At 41.8% G+C, this 26,885-nt stretch overlaps 1 protein-coding gene across 1 annotated transcript in view; it reads right to left on the reverse strand.

The window, feature by feature from the left end:
- Positions 1 to 9,611, reverse strand: part of ITIH5 (inter-alpha-trypsin inhibitor heavy chain 5) — a 102,997-nt gene extending 93,386 nt beyond the window's left edge. Inside the window, exon 1 of the mRNA XM_037846490.1 lies at positions 9,460 to 9,611. Coding sequence (XP_037702418.1) covers positions 9,460 to 9,582 — 123 coding nt within the window. The 5' untranslated portion in view covers positions 9,583 to 9,611. The remainder of the gene's footprint in view (positions 1 to 9,459) is intronic.
- Between the last annotated feature and the right edge of the window lie 17,274 nt (positions 9,612 to 26,885).

Genomic DNA, 26,885 nt, shown 5'->3' on the forward strand with positions numbered 1-26,885 from the left:
ATACAAAGAAAACTACATAACTCTACTAAAAGAAATAGAAGGGGACCTTAAAAGATGCAAAAATATTCCATGTTCATGGATAGGAAGACTAAATGTCATTAAGATGTCAATCCTACCCAAACTCATCTACAGATTCAATGCAATCCCAATCAAAATTCCAACAACCTACTTTGCAGACTTGGAAAAGCTAGTTATCAAATTTATTTGGAAAGGGAAGATGCCTCCAATTGCTAAAGACACCCTAAAAAAGAAAAACGAAGTGGGAGGACTTACACTCCCTGACTTTGAAGCTTATTATAAAGCCACAGTTGCCAAAACAGCATGGTACTGGCACAAAGATAGACATATAGATCAATGGAATCGAATTGAGAATTCAGAGATAGACCCTCAGATCTATGGCCGACTGATCTTTGATAAGGCCCCCAAAGTCACTGAACTGAGTCATAATGGTCTTTTCAACAAATGGGGCTGGGAGAGTTGGATATCCATATCCAAAAGAATGAAAGAGGACCCCTACCTCACCCCCTACACAAAAATTAACTCAAAATGGACCAAAGATCTCAATATAAAAGAAAGTACCATAAAACTCCTAGAAGATAATGTAGGAAAACATCTTCAAGACCTTGTATTAGGCGGCCACTTCCTAGACTTTACAACCAAAGCACAAGCAACAAAAGAAAAAATAGATAAATGGGAACTCCTCAAGCTTAGAAGTTTCTGCACCTCAAAGGAATTTCTCAAAAAGGTAAAGAGGCAGCCAACTCAATGGGAAAAAATTTTTGGAAACCATGTATCTGACAAAAGACTGATATCTTGCATATATAAAGAAATCCTACAAGTCAATGACAATAGTACAGACAGCCCAATTATAAAATGGGCAAAAGATATGAAAAGACAGTTCTCTGAAGAGGAAATACAAATGGCCAAGAAACACATGAAAAAATGTTCAGCTTCACTAGCTATTAGAGAGATGCAAATTAAGACCACAATGAGATACCATCTAACACCGATTAGAATGGCTGCCATTAAACAAACAGGAAACTACAAATGCTGGAGGGGATGTGGAGAAATTGGAACTCTTATTCATTGTTGGTGGGACTGTATAATGGTTCAGCCACTCTGGAAGTCAGTCTGGCAGTTCCTTAGAAAACTAGATATAGAGTTACCATTCGATCCAGTGATTGCACTTCTCGGTATATACCGGAAGATCGGAAAGCAGTGACACGAACAGATATCTGCACGCCAATGTTCATAGCAGCATTATTCACAATTGCCAAGAGATGGAAACAACCCAAATGTCCTTCAACAGATGAGTGGATAAATAAAATGTGGTATATACACACGATGGAATACTACGCGGCAGTAAGAAGGAACGATCTCGTGAAACATATGACAACATGGATGAACCTTGAAGACATAATGCTGAGCGAAATAAGCCAGGCACAAAAAGAGAAATATTATATGCTACCACTAATGTGAACTTTGAAAAATGTAAAACAAATGGTTTATAATGTAGAATGTAGGGGAACTAGCAATAGAGAGCAATTAAGGAAGGGGGAACAATAATCCAAGAAGAACAGATAAGCTATTTAACGTTCTGGGGATGCCCAGGAATGACTATGGTCTGTTAATTTCTGATGGATATAGCAGGAACAAGTTCACAGAAATGTTGCTATATTAGGTAACTTTCTTGGGGTAAAGTAGGAACATGTTGGAAGTTAAGCAGTTATCTTAGGTTAGTTGTCTTTTTCTTACTCCCTTGTTATGGTCTCTTTGAAATGTTCTTTTATTGTATGTTTGTTTTCTTTTTTACTTTTTTTTCATATAGTTGATTTAAAAAAGAAGGGAAAGTTAAAAAAAAAAAAAAAGAAAAACAAGGAAAAAAATATGTAGTGCCCCCTTGAGGAGCCTGTGGAGAATGCAGGGGTATTGGCCTACCCCACCTCGATGGTTGCTAACATGACCACAGACATAGGGGACTGGTGGTTTGATGGGTTGAGCCCTCTACCATAGGTTTTACCCTTGGAAAGACGGTTGCTGCAAAGGAGAGGCTAGGCCTCCCTATGGTTGTGCCTAAGAGCCTCCTCCCGAATGCCTCTTTGTTGCTCAGATGTGGCCCTGTCTCTCTAGCTAAGCCAACTTGAAAGGTGAAATCACTGCCCTCCCCCCTACGTGGGATCAGACACCCAGGGGAGTGAATCTCCCTGGCAGCGTGGAATATGACTCCCGGGGAGGAATGTAGACCTGGCATCATGGGACGGAGAACATCTTCTTGACCAAAAGGGGGATGTGAAAGGAAATGAAATAAGCTTCAGTGGCAGAGAGATTCCAAAAGGAGCCGAGAGGTCACTCTGGTGGGCACTCTTACGCACACTTTAGACAACCCTTTTTAGGTTCTAAAGAATTGGGTAGCTGGTGGTGGATACCTGAAACTATCAAACTACAACCCAAAACCCATGAATCTCGAAGACAGTTGTATAAAAATGTAGCTTATGAGGGGTGACAATGGGATTGGGAGAGCCATAAGGACCACACTCCACTTTGTCTAGTTTATGGATGGATGAGTAGAAAAATAGGGGAAGGAAACAAACAGACAAAGGTACCCAGTGTTCTTTTTTACTTCAATTGCTCTTTTTCACTCTAATTATTATTCTTGTTATTTTTGTGTGTGAGCTAATGAAGGTGTCAGGGATTGATTTAGGTGATGAATGTACAACTATGTAATGGTACTGTGAACAATCGAAAGTACGATTTGTTTTGTATGACTGCGTGGTATGTGAATATATCTCAATAAAATGAAGATTAAAAAAAATAATAATAAAATAAAATAAAGGCAACATCATCATAATCATCTTCAAAAAAAAATAAATTGCACTTGGAAAGTTATCACTTTTATGTGTATATGTGATATTCTACAATAAAAATATGATTTAAAAAAAAAAGAATGTGCGCCAAAATGCTAATGATTGTTGGAATTCTTCTTTAAACCTTTCTGTATTACCTCAGTTCTTAACAAATTAGCATGTGTTACTCCCATAACAGAGAAAACAATAAAGATATTTCCATTTTTAAAAATTAAAAATATAATAGAAACTGTTTTAACCCTCATGTTCTACCCGATCCCACTCCAGAGAGATATATACTAAAGTAAATCACCATTTTAAGCCATTATAGAGCCTCCTATTCTATAGAACATGGAATAGAAATAAACAGTATAGGGTTTAGGTTGTCATCCACCTGATTCCAATGAGAACCAAAAAATTACTAGGTTTCTAATTCATAAAATATGGTGTGATGTGTGAGGAACTGTCAAAAGGAAACCTGTCATAAGCATCTTGTAAAGGTCTTTACCAATTCTGCAACTTTATCTCAAGCCCTTCCCTGCCTAGAATTGTGGAAAATCTGGGGACCGCATAAAATAATTATGATCAGAAGGAAAGCCCAGCCCCTCTCAGGTATTATGTTCTCTGACTGATTTAAAGTATTTTCTTTGAAGTTTTCTCCTTCATAAAAAAAAAAAAAAAAAAAGATTTTCCAAGAAAATAAACAAGTAAGGAGAACAAGAGAGGTCGGTTTTTCTTTTTTTGAGATGTTTATCTGATGTCTCAGGGGATCGCTATGGCTGCTCTTCAGTCCACAGCTAAACTCAGATTGAACCAGCATCAAAACTTCCTGGTGCCAGCTAAGATTGGAAGTGGAAATGACACCAATGCCATCATCATTGTTTTTAGTCATGAATTCCTCATCCTTTTAATGATGTGTTTTCCCATTGCCTTGTAAGAAACCGAAGATGTGCGTTTGGGAAAAGATAAATAACTGCCTTCCAGCCTAATGGTAAGGGCTCCCTACCATAAAGAGTCATCTTAGAGTGTCCACTCACTTCCTTGGGGCACCAAATCATAGACTTAAGAGAGGTCTCCATAGGCTTCTTTAGCACTACTGGACGGAGCTTATATCTCCAACATCAGATATTTATTGACAAATATGAGCCACAATCTCTGTCAATTCCTTATCATCTAACTTAAAGAAACATGCTCATGAAAACATAGCAGACAAGGCAATGTTTATCAACTACAAAGGAAATGGGAAAAAGTTCACTAAGTTCCCAAGTGACCATTAAAAAAAGCTTTTGGTGGAGGTATGGCTAGAAATAGTTGTGTACGATGTTTCTGGGCCTAGGGTGAAAGGGAAGGACAAATTTAGAGGGAACCAGGTTTGATACGGAAACTACGCTGATGAAATAATCAGCTTCACAGATCTACCCCTGCCTTTTTAACTCATATGGACCAAGCATCCCTCAGGACTAGAGGCAGAAGGGTGGGTAACTGTTTCCTCTGCACAAAGAATGTAGCAATAATACTATCAGGGCTGTGGAGCTGAGACTCTCCCATCTACCCAATTGTCAATTAGTCCAATTAAAGGTTAAAAAATAAAAACAGCAAGTGCTGCTTAAGTGTTTGTAATTCGAGTATTAGGGATTCTGGTTTGTTTGTTTTTTTCCCCAGGATCTATTACAATGTTAGATCACCACTGAGAGACAAAAGAAATATCCTTAATGCATTCCAAAAGTCCACCAGAGGAAAGAGTGTGGGAAGGGAGGACAGAGCAAAACCTAACAGTACTCACGGTGAAAGAGACTTGGAATATACAGATATATCACTCCCTTTTGGTATGGAGGCTTTAATGACCCAGGATGACCCAAAGAGAGATGTAAAGCCAGGATCCAAAACCTCTGCTCTGCCTTTTAAGCTCATCACTGGGTATGTGACTCTGGATCCCACAACAGATCCAAGAGACACCACCCAGACTCGCCTCAGCCAAACTCCTTCATCTGACTGGAACTGTGAGCTCCTGGAAGGGTATGCACCAGGAATTTAGCTACTACTACTTGGCCCCCAGGAATCTCAGGGAGGTCTGAAATCTGAAACCAAGATCCTGAAAATTGGGAGTCAGTTATCTCATGGATCCGCTCTAGGTCCTGAAACAATCAAAGGCTAGAGGTTAGAAAGCACTGGAGATACTGTTTATCATTTATCATTTGGGCGAAGGACCGTTAATCTGGGAAAATTCCAATTCAGAACATCAGCTGCACATTTTTCTTCCTTTGGGTAACGTGGCTGCAGGTTATTCAGCTATTAACTATTAGCAATTTTGGGTGCCCAAAACTTCAGTAATAGAAGAAAAGAGTACAAATTTGGGTTAAAATTTCAAACAACTTCCAGGGAGATTAAAAAAAAAAAGAAAAGCAACCGGCCTTGGGCAAGTCAACATGTCTCTTTTTTTCACCTGTGAAAACTGAGGAAGACAGACTTTGCTTGTGGGAAAATAACGAGGTGGTTTGGGATCCAGAGGAAAGCTCAGATCTCCATCTCATTGTCCCACCTTCCTAAATATGCCCTGCTGTTCCTTGAATACAGAAACCTTGCTGGGATTCCCATCAGGAACGCTGACCGCACATTAAGCAAGATTTATTTAAGTTCGAGCATCCCAGGCTCTGGGGGAAGAGCTAGTTAGAAACATGAAATCACGTTGCACTCATCATCCCCTTCTAGGGATCCCCTCCCCCCCACCCCTCCTTTTCCCCAAGAAAAAAGAGGTAGCTGGTTTGGGAGTGAGCAAATCTCTGGAATCTCTCCCAAAATGTACTCCTCCCCCATTCGGCATCACAAGTCCATTTCAACAATCACATCCACGAACATAAGGCAGACATCCTTGAGTGGCCTGGAGCTCACACAATTAAAAGATTGTTTCTTAAAGAGTTAAAAACAGTTGTCTTGATCTTTGTGTCTGGTGGTGTTTTCAAATGCAAAGACTAGGTTCTGGGTGAGAGATTATAAGAAACTAAAAATTCAGCAATTCTCAATTCAGAGAATCAATTCGTAATTCAGGGAATTAGAAATGCATCACCACAAGAGATGTCTGAATTACAACAAACACGTATTGAGCACTTCTTGGTGCCAGGAGCTGTACTGTAAATAAAAACCACACTTGGACAAATTAAATTGAATGGTAAATATGAAAGTGACTTGCTAAGAGTCGTTTAACCACAGCTTTGGCCATCGGCACACCTGGGTTCAAATCTGGCATCTACACATCAAGCTGGAGCATGCCTTTGACCTGGGGGGGCCTGCCACCGTTCTCGCGGGTAAAATGAAGTCAGTACACCAATACTAACCTTGCAGTGGTAGTCAGAGCTTTAAACAGGCTGTACACAAATAATAAAAATAGTTAACCTTACCTTAGTGTTTACTACGTACAAGTGCTTTGCCTGAATGAACTCACTGACTCCTCCCAACCATAAGATCAGTCACAGCCTGACCTTGAAGCTAATACTGACCTTGAAGCTAGTAAGACATAAGCTTCAGGATTCTTCTCTTATACAGGTCCCTGATGATGTGTGATATTTGTGGAGTTGGTCAGCTTGTTAACATTTGTAATCTGTTGTGATTTAGTTATCATTCCAAATAAATATCCACTTTAGCACCTAATTTTGTATTCATAATTTTACATTCTTTTTCTTAAAGAGAGCCCTCCAAATTGTATAAGCATCTCTCTCCTCCAAAAACCTAGGTCCAACCCTGCTTACAAGGTAGGGACCATTAACAATTTTGTTTTGCAGATGGTGAATCTGAGACCCAGAGAGGTTAAGTTACTGGCCCGAGTACACCCAGCTAGGAAATGGCAGGGCTCACATTTGAACCCAGGCAGGCTGGCTCCACTTGAAGTGCTCTTAAACATCTTGCCTCTTCCTATCTTTAAGTAAAACTCCTATATTATAGATGCTCAATAATTGTGGCTATTATTTTGTAAATTAAAAACTTCTTTTGTAACAACAAGAATATAACACTATCATTGTTTAAGAAAATCATATGATTTGAAACCTGTAAAAAAAAAAAAAATCTGTAGCAGATTAATTTCCCAAGAGTCTCTTTAAAGTAGTCTTATTCACAGTGTGGTCCACAGATTGCCTGCATCAGAATCCTCTACACACCCTCCCCCATCCAAAAAAAAAAAAAACAAAAAAAAAAAAACCTAATGGATCTAAATCACTGGGAGCAGGATTCTGCAATCCGAATGTCCAATAAGCTCCCCATGTGACTTTTAGCACAGCAAAGTTTGAAAACCACTCCTTTCAGTCATCCCTCTACTATGGGTAAAATTTGTTTATAAATGGGGTGGAGGGTGGGGGAGGGGGAAGAAAGGAACTTGAATCTAAGATGTTAAAAGTACTTCCAATTAAGAGTGAGTAATGAGATATCTCTGGAATGGCAATGCAAGTTAATAGTCATACATAAAAGCAAAGTTTACATATTATTTTGAAGATCACAATGATTGAGAATAGAGCACTAGCTGCATTGCCAGACTTTGTTCCAAACTTGAAGTATATTAATACTTTCAATCTTCATTATCCTTTTGATTAAGTAATCTCATCTTCCCCATTCTAGAGATGGGGAAATGAGGCTCACAGTTACTTGCCAGTCAGAGCAAAGCCAGAATTTGAGCCCGGGGAGTCTGGTTCAAGCTCATACTCTTAAATACTACCTCACCCAAAACCTGAAGGAGGAGAAAGAGGTGGAACGGGAGGGATGAGGGACGGAGGGAGGGAAAGAAGACAGAGAGGGCTATAAAGTGAAATTGCAAATTTTCAAAGAACTTCAGTCTTGGAGGGTTTTTTTTTTTTTCTGATTTAGTCATTTTCAAAATGAATAAATATTGCCATGGGTTGAAATCAGCATGAAATCCCCAAAATGGGCCAAACCCGTGTAATTCTATGCGGGAAAACTTAAATGGACTGGACTTGCCGATGTTACAGCTTTAATCTGTCTCCTTGGTTTATAAACAGAATCTTTGTTTCAGTTCTTCCCACACTCTCCTCTCTCTCTGCAACCCTGCCCTCCCCCACCAAGTTTCAAGATCTTTCCCCTAAATTCCTTCCCTCAGCACTTTAGCTGCAGGAGGCTATAGTAATGGCTAACATTAAGTGCCCACACTGTGCTAAGCACTTTAGGTGTGTTAACTCATTCAATCCTCACAATCCTGTTATGTTCCGTATTTTACAGAGGAGGAAATTCAGGCACTGAGTAAATTGCCGAGAATCATGAGGCTGGTAAGTGACAGAATCAGGAATCAAATCGAGGCAGCCTGGCACCAAGTCCATGCCTTTAACCGCTTACTAAAACACCTACCATTTATTTAGTGCCCACTGTATACCAGGTCTTTTACACATACTAGATGGACTTACAGTTATGCTAAAAAGGAGATGCACTGCAAGCCGTTACCAACAAGAAAAGGAGGGCTCAAAGAGACTAAAGTGATGCCTGAAGACCCAGCCTTTCTCTCCGGATCCAGAGCCTGCACTTTTTCACTCCACCATCCCAAAGCCTTCTGGAATTTTTATTGCCTATTCCTCCCGAAAGCCCTGCAAGAGAATGATCGTTACTTCTATTTTACAGAAAAGCACACTCATAAGGCAGAATCAGTACAAGATGATTTGGTAGATTCTGCCTTCCAAATCTACTCTTGAAAACAAGGTGCCAGAAAAGGAGAGAAAATGTATGCCTACTCCCATCTTCCTCCCATCCTGTGAAAGCCTGTTTTAAGCTAAACAATTTAAATATAATTTAAATGTAAGGACATAGCCCCAGGAGTTGTGGATATCCACGATCTAACTGTGGCTGCATAAAATGTTACATGTATATTTGCAGAAACCTGCTGTATAATTTTCAAAAACCTTTCTTATTCATGAGAGGTTTTGTATTGACATTTCATATTTGCAGGCTTTATTCACCTCGAAGGTTGAGCCATTTAAAACACAAACCCCGGCAAATGTGCTGAATACTAACAAGAAGGACTGGGGCCATTTGGTTCCGCGTCCTGGTCGGACCGTCGGTTCAGAATTACCAACCTCATGGAAAAGCTGTGTTCTCCCGGTTTGCAGATGGAAAAAGCGGGGGTTTACAGGAGTTTGGAACTTTTCCCAGCCCGTCCACTTTCTCTGGATCAACTGGGAACAGCTACCCCACATGTGCGGTGTAAAGATAAAATCTTAAATTAACTTGGGGCCCGATGTGAGAAATTGATACCCCCCCAAAACAAACAAACAAACAAACAAACAAAACTGGCAGAGATCATTGCCGATAACGGGAGCCAAGAAGAAAGCTCGGTTCTGCCGGACTTTTAAGCCCCGCACACAGTTCTGCAGGGAACACGCAGAGGGCAAGCACTGAGGTCAGCCCGGACTCCCCAACAACCCAGACCAATCGATGGAGAACTCCAGCGAGCAGAAGCGTGGGGGAGAAAACGGAGAAAGACGAGGGGATGTAAGAGGAGATGGGGTGATTGCTCCCTTACTCGCGTCCAGGACCGGTCAACAGCCAGGCGGCCCCCGGAGGCGGTGGGCAGGCACCTGCAGCCGGTGCCCGGAGACCCCTCCCCGGCTCCCTGCAGTTCTTCACTTACTTGCTCCAACGAGTCATCCCCGCTCCGCGCCTCTTGCAGCTCGGGGGCCGGCGCCAGGCGCTCCTGCCACCCTGTGCAGAGGGGCAGCCCCAGGCACAGCCCCAGCAGCAGGAGCAGGAGCATGGCGAGGGCGGGCGCCGCCGGCGCTGGACACGGCGACACGCGCAGAGCGCAGCGCCGCGGCCCCGGGACTTAGGACGCGCAGGGCGCCGCCTCCCCGCGGCCCCGCCCCAAGGTTCCCCATTAACCCGCCCCATGCTCCCCCATTAACCCGCCCCTCCCCGCCCCGCCCCCCGCCTCGCGCCCCCCCCCCCCGCCCCGCCCATTGTCGGACCCGAGCCCCCTCGGAGCCCTGCCCGCTGCGCGCCCCTCGCTCCCCGCCGTGGGCTTCCCATCCCAGGGGCAGAGGGCTCCTAACGTGTCCGCGCGGACCCCATCGCTCGCCTTCCCCGCTGCCTTCTCGATCTTGCTCCCTGTGGGGGTTTGTTAGGGACCGGGACCTGACTCTACTGTCGCAGCCTTCCACTTGGTACCCACCTGCCAAACCCCCATCTTCCCCCCGCTCTTTTTCTTCTCCAGCCAGCAGCTAAATGCTTCTCCAACAATTCCTAATTCCTGTCGCCGGAGGACACAGCAGAGGACAGGGCAGCCCGTTCCTCAGCATACAGTCTCCCTCCCTCCAGTCACCTGCTAGCCCTAAAGCCAACCGAAAGCCAGGGAGGGGGGACCCCTCTTTCCACAGGACAGCGGATTCCCCTCCCATGCTTAAAGCCGATATTTAGGGGTGTTTACTAGTAGTCTTATGAAGCGAAGTTCCAGCAATGTCGTCCCCTGTTGCGCCATCTAGGCACATGGGGAGGAAAAAAACGAGGGCTTCCGGTTTTTTGGTTATTAATCCCGAAAATGAATGGCATTGTGTTTACTTTGGTTACAAACTGTTGGGAATATTTCTGTCCTGTGGTATGAAGAATTGTTATCTACCATCATCCACACGTGGATACATAATATAGCAGAAGCCCCTTCTTCATTTAATGTTCCAAAAGATAATCATCTCAAAGACATTTTTTGTATCTCTGTAGTAACAGTTCCATTCAAATTGATATGCTGCAAATAGTGAGAGGCTGGCAGCAACCTCCAGAGCAAGGCAATGACTGAATCCAGTCATGGGACATCCATCCCTTGGAATAATGTGCAGCCATTAAATAAAAACCACCAAGTCTATAGACTCATGAAAAATGTTTATAATATAATCTAAAGGGAAAAAAAATCAGAATTGCAAACTGTACCAGCAGTATGATTGTATCCAGGTAAAATACATACAAATGAGCATAAGAATTAGAAGAAAAACACAGAAAATGAAAGCAATGGATAGTAGTGGATACTGCTGGTATCTCAAAATAATTTATTTACTCTTGTTGAAGTACTGTTTGTCCAACAAAAAGGAATCAGGGGAGGAAAAAACAAACCAAATGTGTTGCTTCTGTGAAATAAATGAAAAGAAAATTATTATCATTAACATATAATCATTTAATAGACTAACCACTGACTAATTATAAAGCATGCAACCAACAAGAATTAACAGTAGCTGATCCAGCAAGGCTTCTAGAACACAAACGCTGTAAAAGACAGCTTTGCAGGAATTGAGTGGATTTTTCTTTTTAGTCCCTTCATGTAATCCAACCATAATTTACACATTTTGTCCCATGCCCCAGGCAGACTCAGAAACCTTGCAGCATGCAAATTATGTGCACACCCCATCATCATTTTTAACTGAGGATACTACCAACGCTTCTGGAATCAGCGTTTGCCTATATTTCCTCCTGAGAGAAAAATAACTACTTCTGGACTAAAAGTTGAATTGGACAAAGCCAGATTATTTGAAGAAGGCAGCAAAAGCAACTACTATTTCAATCCTCCAACAGAACGGGGACTGTATCTTGATCCCTTTTTATTGTCCGCCTCTTTCCCAGCGCTGGGATGGCCCATCTTCCTCTCTATTTCTGGCCTTCTATCTGTTCTTTTTCCAAATTTGCACTTACTGGTTTGTGCACAAGTCCAACATTAAGAAAAGCAAGTTTTGTTTTCTGGGCAGCAGTGATAGTGCATTGCCACATTTGTTTAAAGCAAATGTTTCCAATTGAATCAGAAGTTCCCTGGGGGCAGGCATCTTCCACATGTGCTAGCACTGTGCTAAATTTATAGGTGGCACTTAATGAACATTTGATGAATTGAATTAGGAGACAGGAGGCATGTGGGTATGGAGCATGGGATGGCTGTGTTCAGATCCAAACTTGGTCACTAGCCAGCTACATGGCCTGGGTGAGATTTTTAACTCCCCAGTGTTTTCAAACTGGAATAGTCTATGATTCTACATGACATCTGAGCATTTATGTGGGTAACAGGGATAGTCTTTAAAAACTAGGTAAGTGTACTAAAAATAAGACCCAGCAAAAGTTTCCCCAAAGTGTTTACAAGCATAGGCAATGATTTTTATTGGCCTTATAAATAAGGATGAAAAAAATTAGCTGCCCCTCCCAAAAAAAAAAGTGGGCATGTTTAAATAAAGGGTAAGGCATCCCATACATTTGACCTTTGATCCCAAATTTCTTATTTTACCTGCAGCAGGAGCTGATTTTCCAGTTTAAGACTAATGAACTCATAGAATCTCAAAACTAGAAAAGCACTAAAGGACATCTAATCCAATACTTATTTTTCCAAATGGCTTATGTAGGACCATGCACCAGTTAGTGACAAACCTCAGGCAAGGAACCAGGCCTCAGCAGCCAGAGTATTTGGGTTCCAGGATGACCACAAGCTACTCTGTCCCAGCAGCTTCTAAGAAATGGCTCCCCTTAGCAACTGAGTGATGGGCCAACAAGGGCTTCCAAAATTTTAGGATCAGACCCTTTAGTTATCAGCTTTATCCTGGTCTTCCACTTGAGACTGCCAATTGATGGGCTCAATGCCATGGCCAAACCAGCCAAGTCTGATGATTAAAGAGTAAGAAAGCAGGTTGTATATTTTTCTTTTCCTCTCCCTTGAATCCACGCCCTGACATGCCCCTAGTTCCTATATCCTGCCTCTCTGAGCTTTAAGCCATAGCCCAATTCCTTTGGGCTCACCTCGTCAGCCCCCCATCCCAAGCCTATTTTGGAGTATCTGTAAAGCCATTCATTGCTCTCCTTTGGGCAGAGAATCCTCTCCCTTCTTGGTCTGCACCTCTTTCATCTACTCATGTGATAAAACTCACTGTGTTTTTCTTGGGCTCCTAACAACTTTGCATCATCACTACAGTTTCTTAAAACCTTGGCTTTATTTTTTCTTTCTTTTGATTGAAGGGACTGAGGAAGAAATGGGTTCCTTTTGGCTATGGCTCCACCATTTCTCAGTAGCCCATCATATCTCAGGAGCCAAGTTATAACTGCTTTTCCTCTATTTTACCAACTACTGAGTTTCCCTCAGAGAGATTTGCAAAAAAAAAAAAAAAAAAAAGAGATAAAGAATGCTGTTTTCTAAGTTCTTATGATTGATGATTTGCTGAATTAATCAACTAATCACAAAGGGTGACCCTTATCCTATTTCATTTTAATTAACTGCTTACAGATTCATGACCCAAATTCAACTCTGATTTCTTCATGGGCTGGGATTGTATCTTGCTCATTTTTGTATCTTTAGTTTCTGGTACATGGCATGGACTCCAGTAGGCATGAAGTATGTTTGCTGGATGAATGAAAGAATGCCTGTCTGCCATTACACCCATCCTGTGCTAGTTGGGTGCCATATAACAGAAATTTGAGACATGATCCATGACCTGGGAGAATTTACCATTTAGATCTGAAAGTGAAACTAACAAAATGAAAATCATTTGTGCTCAAGCGTGAGATGCTGAATGGAAAGAACGGTAAGATTGTGATTGTGATGAGAATAATTGGAGAAGGCTTCTTGAAGGAGGTGGAAATTAATCTTTGCTTGAATGCAATTTTGAAAGCCAGATGGAGACGAGAGAGCATGTTTCAGTTTGTAGAGCTACTGTTATGCAAGATACCAGAAATGGATTGGCTTTTATAAAGGGGATTGATTTGGGTACAAATTTAAAGTTCTAAGGCCATAAAAGTGTCCAAACTAAGGCATCAACAAGAGGATACCTTTACTGAAGAAAGGCCGATGGCGTCCGGAACATCTGTCAGCTGGGAAGGCACGTGGCTGGCATCTGCTTGTCCTTCGTTCCCGGTTTCTGGTTTCAAGATGGCTTTCTCCAGAATGTCTCTGGGTCTCTCTTAGATTCTCCAGGGCAAATTCTTGGCTAGCATCTCCAAAGCATTAGCAAGCATCTCTTCAAAAGTCTCTCTCAACTGCTTTGTGTGTGAGTTCCCTTTAAAGGACTGCAGTAAACTAATCAAGACCTACCCTGAATGGGTGGGGTCAAATCTCCATGGAAACATTCCATGAAGAGGTCACATCCTAATCAGAAAGATTAATAACTCTGCCCCCACAAGATCAGATTAACACATGGCTTTGAGGGGGGACAAAATATATCCAAACCAGCACAGAGCATAAAATGGATAAGGGAAAGAGAGGAAACAAGGTTGGAAAAGACTCTGGGATTGGAGGAAATAGAAGACAAGGTATTGACGAAAAGGTTCAAGTTTGGGGAGTTATCTGTAGAACGTTCCTTAACTAGAAGGTGGAAAGTATAGCACAGATATGCAAATGCAATTCTGCCAATCAGTGCAACTCATGACACTATTTTTTCTGGCTCCCTGCAAAAGGAGGAAAACAAAAGCATGATGTTTTTTTACTTTAAAGAACTGCCTTTGAGTCTGAGGTTTTTGTCACTCTCATCAATGTGTCTAAATTTCCACACTCTCCCTTGAGGTTGGGGAGTGAAGAGTATGTCCCCAGAGGAGGTCCCCAGGGGGAGCAGGAAGGGGAGGTTGGTAAACCAGAATCATAGGGAGAGATGAAGAGAAACATATGTGGTTTGAAAAACCTCCCAGCTGGTTCTGAAATCCTGCCCACACACCCCACAAACATTGCACCACACACAAAGTTTTTAATATTATTTCAGCTACCCATGTAGGCTCCCATCATCAAGACTACAAAGTGAGTTAGTAAACAAAAGTCCTTTATTCACTCTCCATCCAGTATCTATCTAGGCTAAGCAACTGTGAGACCAGACTAGAGTTATATGTAGAAAGTTCCATAGATTTGCATGATCTGCCTAATAATTAAAAGCCAACTGAAGTCAAGTCTCCGGCAGCAATGTCTGTCAAATCTGCATGTGCATCTACTCTTTGACTGTCAAACTCACTTTGTGGAATTTATCACACAAATAAACCTGCTCATGTACAAAAAGGATGTAGGTACAAGGTTATTCATTATGATATTGTCTGTAATGCCCAAATATTAGAAACAACCCAAAAGTTTATTAATAGAAGTCTGGTGAAGTAGCCTGTGATATTATGAAGCTGTGGGGAAGAAGGAGAAAGCTTTCTATATATTGATATAGAAAGATATCCAACATATCATGTAATTAAGAGCAAAATGTAGTTCATATTGCATGCTGCCTTTAGTGTAAGGAAGGGAGAAAGTAAGAATATATAAGAGTACATTTCATTTGCATAAAGAAACTCCAGGAAAGATAAACAACTAAGCAAAGTGGTTAACTATGGGTGAGGGGATACAGTGGGGAGAGGATGGGAACAGGGCAGATTAGAGCAGAAGAAGGGAGGGATTTCTTTTTTATTTGTATACATTTAATATTTGTGTTTTAGTTTTACAAACTACTAAATCAAATACCGTGCAATGGGGTTGCTTAAATAATGGGAATTTATTGGCTCACAGTTTTGAGGCTGGTTGAAGAACAAAATCAAGGCATCAGCCAGGCAATGCTTTCTCCCAGAAGACTGCGACGTTCTGGAGCTGGCTGCTAGTGATCCTTGGTTCTTGGGTTTTCTGTCACATGACAATGCACATAGAGGCTCTCCTGCCTTCTCTCTTCTCTTCCAGGTCCTATTGACTCTCAGCTTCTTCTCAGGGCTTTCTCCTCTACGTGTCTAAATTTCATTCTGCTTATAATGGACTCCAGTCACAGGATCAAGAGCCATCTTGATTAAGAGACATTCTCGGCCACTTCTTATATGAAATAAACTCATCAAAAGATCCTATCTAACAACGGTTCTCACCTACAGGAATGGATTAAGTTTGAGAACAAGTTTTTCTGGGGGACATAGCTCCAAACCATCACAATTAGACTCTTGAGCCCTGTGAATGTATTTTCTACTCAGTATTGATAAGTTAATTTAAAACTGCAGCCACAATAGCAAAAACAATAATAATAATGGAAAAGCTGCCTCCTCTCATCTGACTCATCTCAGCTGGTCTTGTTCAGTAAGTCCTAACCTCAATAGCATGCAACAGGAAGGAAAAGCTTTCTGCGTCACCTGCTGACGATCCCCTGCCACACAAACACATAGAGTCCAGCACGTTCAACTAATTCTGGTCTCCTGAACACTCTTGTTCTTTCTTGCCCTTCTTTGCATGGACTTGTCTCTTTTCTGGAATGCCTCCTTCTGACTCCATGCCCAACCCTGCCCATGTGGCTTCCTCCAGATGTCTCTTGAACTCATCAGGCTGGGAAGTGCTCTTCATGCCTCTGATAGAGCACACATTATTTGTTAACATGTCTGTCTTTCCTACTAAACCAAGACCCAGTGGAGGGCAGGCTCTGTGTTCTATTCACCTTTGGGTGTTTTGCCCACATCTGGCATGTACTCCAAGCTGGAGAACAATGTGGAGTGTTCTAGACCTCAAATGTTGATCATTGAGGACTAGAACAAGATTTGAGAAGGACTAAAATGGTCTGGTTTTCATGTTGTGCATTTCATTTGACCTTTTTATAAAACCAATATGCAGGTGGATTTTATGGTGTGATAATAAAATTCCCTTAAAAATTCACTGAAAAAAAAAAAAAAGAAAAGACAAATGGCTACAAAAAAGCATTCCTATCACACTAAATCACTAAGATGATTGATGGGATGACACTGTTTCTTGTGTGAGACCTAGAAAACAAGATCTTCCAGAGCCGGTCAGTCAGAGAGGGGACAGTTACAGCATTCATGCTAGTAACCCCCAAACTACAACATTCAAGTTAACTGAAAAATTACTCCAATTCTAATTGATCTCATTCAATCAAACCTCAAATTATTAAATCCTCAAACTAATAAAAGGATCGTTAAAAACAACTACTATTAAAATTTAAATTGAATGATTAGATTTGGAGTCAAGAAACTATTTTCCAGCTGAAATAGATGCAGCCTTAAGAATGTCCAACAGAAATCTTATATTATTATCTTCATTTGTTCAAGGCGATGAGGACTCTACAATTTTTATTTCAGTATATGTGTCTCATCAACATTGACATTTGTGTATGCAAACTAGAAATCCTAGAATTCCATCAAAAGAAGGGAAACTCATTAACATCTTTTCTGTGCCGGGCACCACGTTAATCGCCCTTATATGTTTTCTTGTTTAAACCTTGCAATAACTCTGTAAGGTAGGCAGTATTAGCTCTGTTTTGCAGATGAGAGTAATTATGTAACTTGCCTAAGTTCAGTCAGCTAGTAAATGCCAAAGCAGGGGTTAGTACTCAGTTCTGTCTGATTTTGAACCCATGCTGCCTCCTTCAACATAATCTTAAATTATACAAACTCTTCCTCCAAATACTTCTGTACTAGATAGTTCTGCTTCAAGCATCTTCATTAATTGTAGCTACACCTATTTTTTTATATACTTTACAAAGTTAGAACCAATAGAGCCATAAGAATCTAATAACTAATTGTGTGCTAAAGAAGAAATATGAGATTAAACTACATATGTAATATCTTCTAGGCAGCCTCTTGATTCTAAGTCATTAATTATTCTAATATGTTGTTTGAGATTTTCTTTTGCATGTTTATACTACCTGTCAAGTAGCAGAATCACAAAATAAATAATGTGGTATGAAAATAAAAACCAATATGTACAACCACTGTCTGGAAGTAAAATCTTAGACACTTTCCAAGAACAGTATAGTATGAGCTCTTAAATTGCCAGAAGTAGTCCGGTACATAATTATCCCTCGTTATTTATTCATTTTTGTGAGAGTAATATATTTATAAAAACTGGTGGAAAACAACTGAATTTTAGACCCTCCATATAATACTGTATCTGTTGCTGAATCTTCTCTTACAATTTTTGATTCTGATACCTGAATTTTAGATGGTGTTTTAGTTTGCTAATGCTGAACCAGAATGCAAAACACCAGAAATGGGTTGGCTTTTATAAAAGGGGATTTATTTGGTTTCACAGTTACAGTCTTAAGGCCATAGAGTGTCCAAGATAATGCATAAACAACTGGGTACCTTCACTGGAGGATGGCCAATGGCATCTGGAAAACCTCTGCTAGCTGGGAAGGCACGTGGCCGATGTCTGCTCCCAGTTCTGGTTTCAAAATGGCTTTCTCCCAGTTCGTTCCTCTCTAGGCTTCAGCTTCTCTCCAAAATGTCACTCTCAGTTGCTCTTGGGGTGTTTGTCCTCTCTTAACTTCTCCGGAACAAAAGTCTGCTTTCAAAGGCCACCTCCAAAATGTCTCTGTAAGCTGAAGCTCCTCTCTTAGTTCCAGTATGTTCTTCAAAGTGTCCCTCTTGACTGTAGCTCCTCTTCAAAATGCCACTCTCAGCTGCACTGAGTTCCTTCTGTTTGTCAACTCATTTATATGGCTCCACTGATCAAGGCCCACCCTGAATGGGTGGGGCCATGCCTCCATGGAAATATCTCATCAGAGTTATCACCTACAGTTGGGTGGGGCACATTTCCATGCAAACAACCTAATCCAAATGTTCCAACTTAATCCCCACTAACATGTCTGCCCCACAAGATTGCATCAAAGAATATGACTTCTTCTGGGGGACATAATACATTCAAACCACCACAGATGGTGAGAGAAGCAATTTCTAATCCATCAGTTTCCCCATCCCCACCTCTATTTTCCTATCCCAAACTCTTGTCCCCTCAGGAATCTCTCCTCAAAAGTCCACTGTCAAAAACCACCACACCCCTACACACCAATCTTAATCCTTTTCTCCAAACACACACACCGAAAGCATTTGTCTCCCTTGAAAAGATTTAAGGTTTACAATATGTAGTAATACATTGTTTATATTCATGGGGTCATCAGAAAATACAATTAATGTTAATTCCATCTTGTTTCCTAAAGGTGCACCAAAAAAAACCAAAGCCAAAGAGTGCCTCGCTCTTCAGCGTTAGCAGAAAATGGCAGTCTTTTACTCTTACAAATAACTGTTTGTCAGGTGAGCAGTGGTTTGTCCCTACACTCATTAAACACTGAAAAATTCCAATCCAAACTTAAGAATTATTTTTATTTTCTTTTGGAAAGATGCCTAGAGAAACTAGGGTGTCCTACTTTTCTGGGCCTCTAATTAGGGAGCACAGAGGATTTGGAATATCACAGGTGATTTGTAAATATGGTGGAGAATCAGTTCAACCCGTCCTCGGTGCCACCCCCACACTTCTACTTTCTTTGACTCCAAGGCACAAGGATAAGAAGCCAGCAAAAGCTGAAGTTGAGTCACAGGGTGTGTTTTCTCCCTGAAGAACTTGCCAGAACTTTCCAGATATTGGAAGATCACCAGAGCACTTTAGCTGAAAGCCACAGGTGTGTCCTGGGAAGGGTTTTGGCTAAAGCAAGGCAGGGTTGGTTTTGTGGTTGATGCAGATAGATTGGTCATACTCCGTGAAAGCAAGACCTGACAACAAACTGTCATCAGATCCTGTAGCCAGTGCTGATGAGCTTGTTGCCTGCCTGGCAAGGGAGGAAAGTCTCTTCTATGCAATATGTGTTGCAGGATTGAGTCTTATAGGTACAGGCTTGCCGAAAAAAAGTATGTACTACTTTTTTTTTTTCCTACCTCCTAAATTTATCTCCATACTGAGCTTCTGATCTCCCCTGTAGAATGAACTTTGCTCTTGGTGATTCAGGGAAAACAGTCGATATGGGTGTTTTTAAATCAAATTACTGTTTTCTTAGTCAATTTATGATTCTCCATCTTCCCACCTGTGGTAGATTGAATCATGTACACCAACCAAAGATATATTCTTAATCTTAATCTGCATTCCCATGGGTGTGAACCCATTTGGACCTTTTGATAATGTTATTTTTAGTTAAGGTATGGTTAGGTTGAATCAGGATGGGTCTTAATCCATAAAACTTGAGGTCTTACAAAGAGAGGAAATTCACATGCAATGAATAGAAACCAGAAATTGGAGGAAGCCTGACAATGTACAAGCTAGAACTTGGAGAAAGCCACAGGAGGAAGCCAAGGATGTCACCATGTGATATAGGCAGAGTTGCAAGTCAAGGAACCTCAAGGATTGTGGCGAACCAGCCCCAGAACACTACAGACTCCAGGGAGAAAGCATGGCTATACCAATGCCTTCATTTGAGACTTTTGGCCTCCAAAAAAGTGAGGCGATAAATTCTTGTTGTTTAATCCAAACAGTGTGTGGTATTTGTCATAGCAGCCCTGGAAAACTAAGACACCACCTATGACTTGGATTGGACCTAAGTTCCACCAAGTCATAGGGTCCAGGGTGGGGTATGATGGAACCACCCCTGGTCCTCAGCCATCTGTCCACGCTGACAGGTGGGCCATCCCATCTGATGTAGGACCCTATGCCTGCCTCCACTCAGGGGCTCGAGTGCTCATCTGACCTCCAGTTACAAGTTCATCCCAGTCCACCCCTGTGTCCTCTCATCCCACCTGCAAGTCCCTTCCAGGTTGGTTGACTTTTGGTATACATAGCATCCTCAGTCACCTCAGCAAACCTTTGGCTCTTCCCCGTCTTCATCGGGACCTAAGGTTTGTCTCAGTTTGCCAGTCTGCTAGGACAAATACCACACACTGGTTGCCTTAAACAACAAGCATTTGTTGCCTTGCAGTTTTGAAGACTAGAAGTCTGACACCATGGTCTCAACAGGCCATGCTTTCTCCCTGGGGTCTGTAGTGCTCTGGTCCTGGCTTGCCACAATCTTTGGGTTTCCTTGGCTTGCTTCTCTGCCTACATCACATGGTGATCTGTCTCTCTTTAGGTCTGCTCTTCTTATTTCCACTGACTTCTGGCTTCGACTTCTGACTTCTACCAGTTTTTTTGGCTTCTGCTGACTGATTGCATATGAATTTCCTCTCTTTATAAGGCCTCCAGTCATGCAGATTAAAACCCACACTGATGCAATTTGGCCACACCTTAACTAATAATAACATCTTCAAAAGGTCCTATTTACAAATGAGTTCACACCCATGGGTACATGGATTAAGAACATGTCTGTGTTGGGTTACATGATTCAATCTACCACAGGCTTGTTGAAGAGCTCTTAAACATGACACCAGAAGCATAATCCATAAAAGAAGAAATCAATAAATTGGACTTTATTAAAATTTAAAACTTTCATTCTATGAAAGACCTTGTGAAGAGGATGAAAAGATAAGCTTCAGACCGAGGGAAAATATTGGCAAATCATATATCTGGCAAAGGGCTCATATCTAGAATATATAAAGAACTCTGCAAACTCAACTGTAAACAAACAATATGATCAGAAAATGGGCAAAAGACTTGAACAGACATTTCATGGAAGAGGATCTACAGAGGGCAAATAAACATACGAAAAGATTTCAATATCATTAGCCATTAGGGAAATGCAAAGTGCAACCACAGCAGAATATCACTACACACCTATTAGAACTGCTAAAAGTAAAAAACAATGATAATCCCAAATGCTGACAAGGATGCAAAGAAACTGATCTTCAGATGTTGCTGGTGGAAATATAAAATGTGCAGCCACTGTGGAAAATAGTTTGACAATTTCTTAAAAAAAAAACACACAAAAAACTAAATATGCAATTACCATATGATTTAGCAATCTCACTTCTAGGCATTTATCCCAGAGAAATCAAAACTTATGTCTACACAAAAATCTGCCCATGAATACCCATTGCTTTGTTTGTAATAGTAAAAATTGCAAGCAACCTAAATGTCCTTCAATGAGAAAATGATTAAACAAACTATGGTGTTTCCGACCCATGGTTTGACACACACGACACTGTTAGTACACGGAGCTTGGATGGATCATAAAGGCTTTATGCTGAGTGAAAAAAGCCAATCCAAAATGGCGACCTACTGCATGATCCCAATTGTATAACATTCTAAAAATAACAAAATGATACAAATGGAGAAGAGATCAGTGTTCATCCGGGTTTAGGGATGGGGCAGGGACAAGGGAGTGGATGTGGCTGTAATGGGGTAATACGGGGGAGACATTTGTGGTGATGGAACAGTTCTGTATTCTGTCTGTGGTGGTGGTTAGGTGAATATGCACGTGATAAAGTTAAATATAGCTACACACACACACACAAATGAGTGCGTATAAAACTGGTGAAATCTAGATAAGGTCTGTGGTTTGTGCCAATGTCCATTTCCTGGGTTTGATATTGTACTGCAGGTATGTAAACTGTTATCAGTGGAAAAATGGGTGTGGAGGGTACATGAGACCTCTACATACTATTTTTGCAACTTCCTGTGAATCTGTAATCATTTAAACATAAAATTAAAAACCAAAGTTTATTATATACCATGTGTCCTTATGGAAAATAGGACACTAGGTATCGGTGGGAGCCTGGACGGGAGGGAAAGGTCCTTTCCTGCTATAGTTGATATTTTCCAGCAACTGTGTACAAGTGTGAGTGTGTGAGTGTGTGTGTGTGAGTGTGTGGGCCATTTTTCCCTTCTCTCTACCATAATTAGCTCCTTTATGTTTGATCTGCCTTATCAAAAAAAGAGAAACAAAGAAAGTCATTATATCTGGTTTACTCTATCAATCAGGCATGACATACATAATACCCAATATTGAAGACTTTGGCCAAAGAAATCCTACTATATGGGGCCATTTCTCAGCCCTGCCATTGATATGCAATCTAGCCTTGTAATGGAGTAACTTTTCTTTCACTGCCTTGGTTTTACCACCTTTAAATGGACCTACCAATATATGTTCCACTTCCATTAAGACTCTTGCTAAAGAAAACTTCATACCCTTGTAACCACCTTATAATCACAAAAGTAAAATATCATTTTCTATTATATATATATTATACATAAATGATATATTTATCAGTGGCAGATGCCTAAGAGACCACCTGTATTAACCTCCTATGGCTGCTGTAACAAATTACCACAAACTTAAAACAACACAAATTTATTAGCTTTTTTTTTTTTTTCAGTATAGATGGTTTTTATTGGCAGGTGTTAAAGGTGCAAAATAATCATAGATCCAGAGGGATGGGAAAGGAGATGGGGTATGGTGTCCTTCCCCTCAAGTGAGGGCCCTGTAACCAGGCCAGTGGGGAGAAAGCACTAGGACTGGACTGTGGCCACTTTGGGCCCAGCCCTCTCTGAAGCACAAGCTCCCAGGCTAGAGGGCTCCTTGCCACTCAGGGGAAGGAGCAACATGCTGGAAGGGACACAGGCCATGCCCTGCCCCAGACTGCCTGGCTCCTGTCCCCCATACATGGAGACCCTTCCAAAGGAAAGCTTCACAGCTCGGAGTAATGGTGTTATAGGACTGGGCTAATCCTACCCTCCTCAAACCCAGTTATCTGCCTCATGCCTCAGTTTCCCTTCTCCCAGTGATTAGCCAGGTTGGACCACCAGGCCATGTGACTGGCCCAGCCAACCCAAAGTGACTAGAGTCCCCACAAACTTTTGGCCACATGTGTGGGCTGCTGGGGTCTCTGTGGGCTGACACTGGCCAAAAAGGCCTTTGTTAGGCCATAGAAATCAACCCAAGATGCAGGGCATTGCAGTTTCCACCCCAAACTGAAGGGCTGAAGTCTGAAAGGGATTGGCTGGGCTGAGTTCCTCCTGGGTGCTCTTGGTGAGAATTGCTTCCTTGCCTTTTCCAGCTCCTGGGTGCTGCCTTCATCCCTTGGCTCATGGCCCCACATCACTCAACCTCTGTTTCATCGTCACATCCCCTCTCTGATCCTGAAGCTCCTGTCCCCCTTTCCTAGAGGGACTCTTTTGGTAACAGGACAATTTCCTCATCTCGGGACCCTTAAACTAATCGCACCTGCAAAATCCCTTTTGACAGGTAAGAACGTCTTCCCAGGTTCCCAGGAAGGACATTGTTAGGGGATGTTATTCAGTCCATGACACCATTGGGTGTCCTGCCCAAGAGCCTGCACTGTCCACTCTGAAAAGAGAGGAAACAGAAGTATCTTCTACAGAGACTCTTTCTGCTGATACCCAAAGTTGAAGGGCAAGACAATGCATACCATGTTCCAAAATGAGGTGCCACACTCTCTCCCCAGGCACGTCCTGGAAAGATGTGTTCCAGGACAGTTTCATGTCCCTTCACCCATCACCAGTCTCAAGGGAATTGCAGGGTTAATGCTGGAAAGACTGAGGTAAGGGATCCCCCTGGAGAAGGTTGTTGGTGTGCCCTGGTGTATCCCTTCTCCAGGAGGCTGGCTGATGCTGTCCATCCATCCTTCCATCCGTCTATCCATCCATCTGTCCAGGTGGGGAGAAAGCCATCTGGGGATCGAGTTGCACAGAGTCCAGGATGCGCAACTATATTCTGGGGAGTCAAAGAGAGTCTTGTGGAGGGTGCTGGCAGGGGGTCCCCCTGTTTTCACCCAAGATGATGCATGCAGGACCTCAAAAGGACCCCAATAGGGGGGGCAGAAGGCAGGAAGCCAGGGGCAAGGGAAGGCGCTCCAAGCCGCTGGAGTAGAGACATCGCTGACGTCAGGGGAATTGTAGTTGGATCCTCACCCCCCGGAGAAAGCATCCTTAAATCCTGTTCAGGAAAGGAAACAGCAGCCCCACATGCAAGGCTCCTGGGCTGGGTCACATCTGTCTGTCCTGGCCCTCACTGTGTGTACCCTGAGGACATCCCTGGGGGAAGGGAGGACTCAGAGTAGAATGGGAAAAGAGAGAAGAAACCCACCCAGATCCTCTACCCCACTGGGGACTTCCCAGCCTAGTACAAGCATATAACCCAGGGACCGTGGGAACGCCCAACACTAACTTCTGAATTCTGCATCAAACTTCCCCATACTCCTGAAGCTGGAATACAGTGAGCTGATGCTTAAGGTAATTTGCAATTAGGATAAGCAAATTCATAGAGTCAGAAACTAGAATCCAGTTTACCAGGGGCCAGGTGGGAGTAGGGAATGGGGAGTTAATGCTTGAATTTCAGAGTTTCTACCTGGGGTGATGGAAGTGTTTTGGATGATGATCACGGTAGCACAACATCATGGGCTTAACAGCACTGAATTGTATATTTGACTGTGGTAAAAGGGGAAATTTTAGATTTTATATATGTTACTAGACTAAAATTTAAAAAAAAATGAATGTAAGACTGTACATCAGTTGGCCCTGTCTCTCTGGCTAAGCCAACTTGAAAGGTGAAATCACTGCCCTCCCCCCTACGTGGGATCAGACACCCAGGGGAGGGAATCTCCCTGGCAACGTGGAATATGACTCCCGGGGAGGAATGTAGACCCGGCATCATGGGACGGAGAACATCTTCTTGACCAAAAGGGGGATGTGAAAGGAAATGAAATAAGCTTCAGTGGCAGAGAGATTCCAAAACGAGCCGAGAGGTCACTCTGGTGGGCACTCTTACGCACACTTTAGACAACCCTTTTTAGGTTCTAAAGAATTGGGGTAGCTGGTGGTGGATACCTGAAACTATCAAACTACAATCCAGAACCCATGAATCTCGAAGACAGTTGTATAAAAATGTAGCTTATGAGGGGTGACAGTGGGATTGGGAAAGCCATAAGGACCAAACTCCACTTTGTCTAGTTTATGGATGGATGAGTAGAAAAATAGGGGAAGGAAACAAACAGACAAACAGACAAAGGTACCCAGTGTTCTTTTTTTACTTCAATTGCTCTTTTTCACTGTAATTATTATTCTTGTTATTTTTGTGTGTGTGCTAATGAAGGTGTCAGGGATTGATTTAGGTGATGAATGTACAACTATGTAATGATACTGTGAACAATCGAATGTACGATTTGTTATGTATGTGAATATATCTTAATAAAATGAAGATTAAAAAAAAAAAAAAGACTGTACATCACAAACAGGGAACCCTAATGTAAACCACGGGCTATAGTTAATAGTGCAATTATAATAATATTCTTTCATCAATTGTAACAAATGTATCACACTCATGCAAAGTCTAAATAATGGGGGTGGGCAGAGAGGTATATGGGAACTCTATTTTCTGCATGATTTTTTTGTAAACCCACAACTTCTCTAATTAAAAAAAAAAGTGTGCCACAAGTATGCTGGAGTGAAGATTTAAAGAAAATAAATACTGGAAGTGTTTATTTTCTGAGAAATTTTCATGGTTGATTCCCACATTTATAACCCATATATTAGGAGATCGCGGTGGCCAGTAGAATGAAATCCTCAAATATATAGGTTCAAGGTATTTTCATTGATTTGAGACATTTGCAAAAAACAAAACAAAACAAAAACTTCAGGTGCAAATATAACATCTCTTAATTGCCTTGTTGATCAAGTTAATTCCTAAGCTTTAGAGAAACCATAAGAAAGGCGTCTGTAGCTTCATCTAGAACTTTAATCGAAGTTAAATGTGTGCACCGGTTAAATGTACAAAGCAAAATCAAGGCAGCGTGAGTTTACACACTAATAGTAGCAATCCCATATGTTGTGCTGACATGTGCCAAATGCTTTACCTATATTAACTCATTTAATCCACACAGCAATTCAACCAGGTAATGCTGTGATGATCCTGCTTCACCGAGAAGCAGAGGCAAAGAGAGGTTAAGCAACTTGCCCAAACTTGCGTGGCTAACAGGCAGTAGCCTAAGGTAGACAATCCATTTTCTTTCTTCCCAAAGACTACTTGAGCCCTAGAAATTTAAAACACACACACACACACACACACACATATACACACACGTGTGTGGTGTCAGCTTACAATATTTGTGAACTTTTTCAATGTACCTGTATCCTTAACAATGTGTGTGCCTGTCAATTATGTATAAATCAAGTCAGATGCTTAAAATCCTACTGAAACCTATTAAATTTTCCTGCCATCACCCCATTCCATTTTATGATTACTATCTTCTGGAATGGGATCAGGCCCCCGGACTGTAAACCTCCGGCCAACTTTCAAAGCTTCCCTCTTAAGACTCCCCTCAACCTCTGCCCCATCCAACCATGACCTGTGGCTTTCTTTCCCACCCATCTCCTGTTCCTTCCTCTGCCAAAGTAGAAATTCAAGCTTTCAGCATCAACTTTTGCTATAAACTCCTACCTAGTCTTTCTTCTGA

This window comes from Choloepus didactylus, chromosome 8 (assembly GCF_015220235.1).
Source record: "Choloepus didactylus isolate mChoDid1 chromosome 8, mChoDid1.pri, whole genome shotgun sequence".
Taxonomy (NCBI): domain Eukaryota; kingdom Metazoa; phylum Chordata; class Mammalia; order Pilosa; family Megalonychidae; genus Choloepus; species Choloepus didactylus.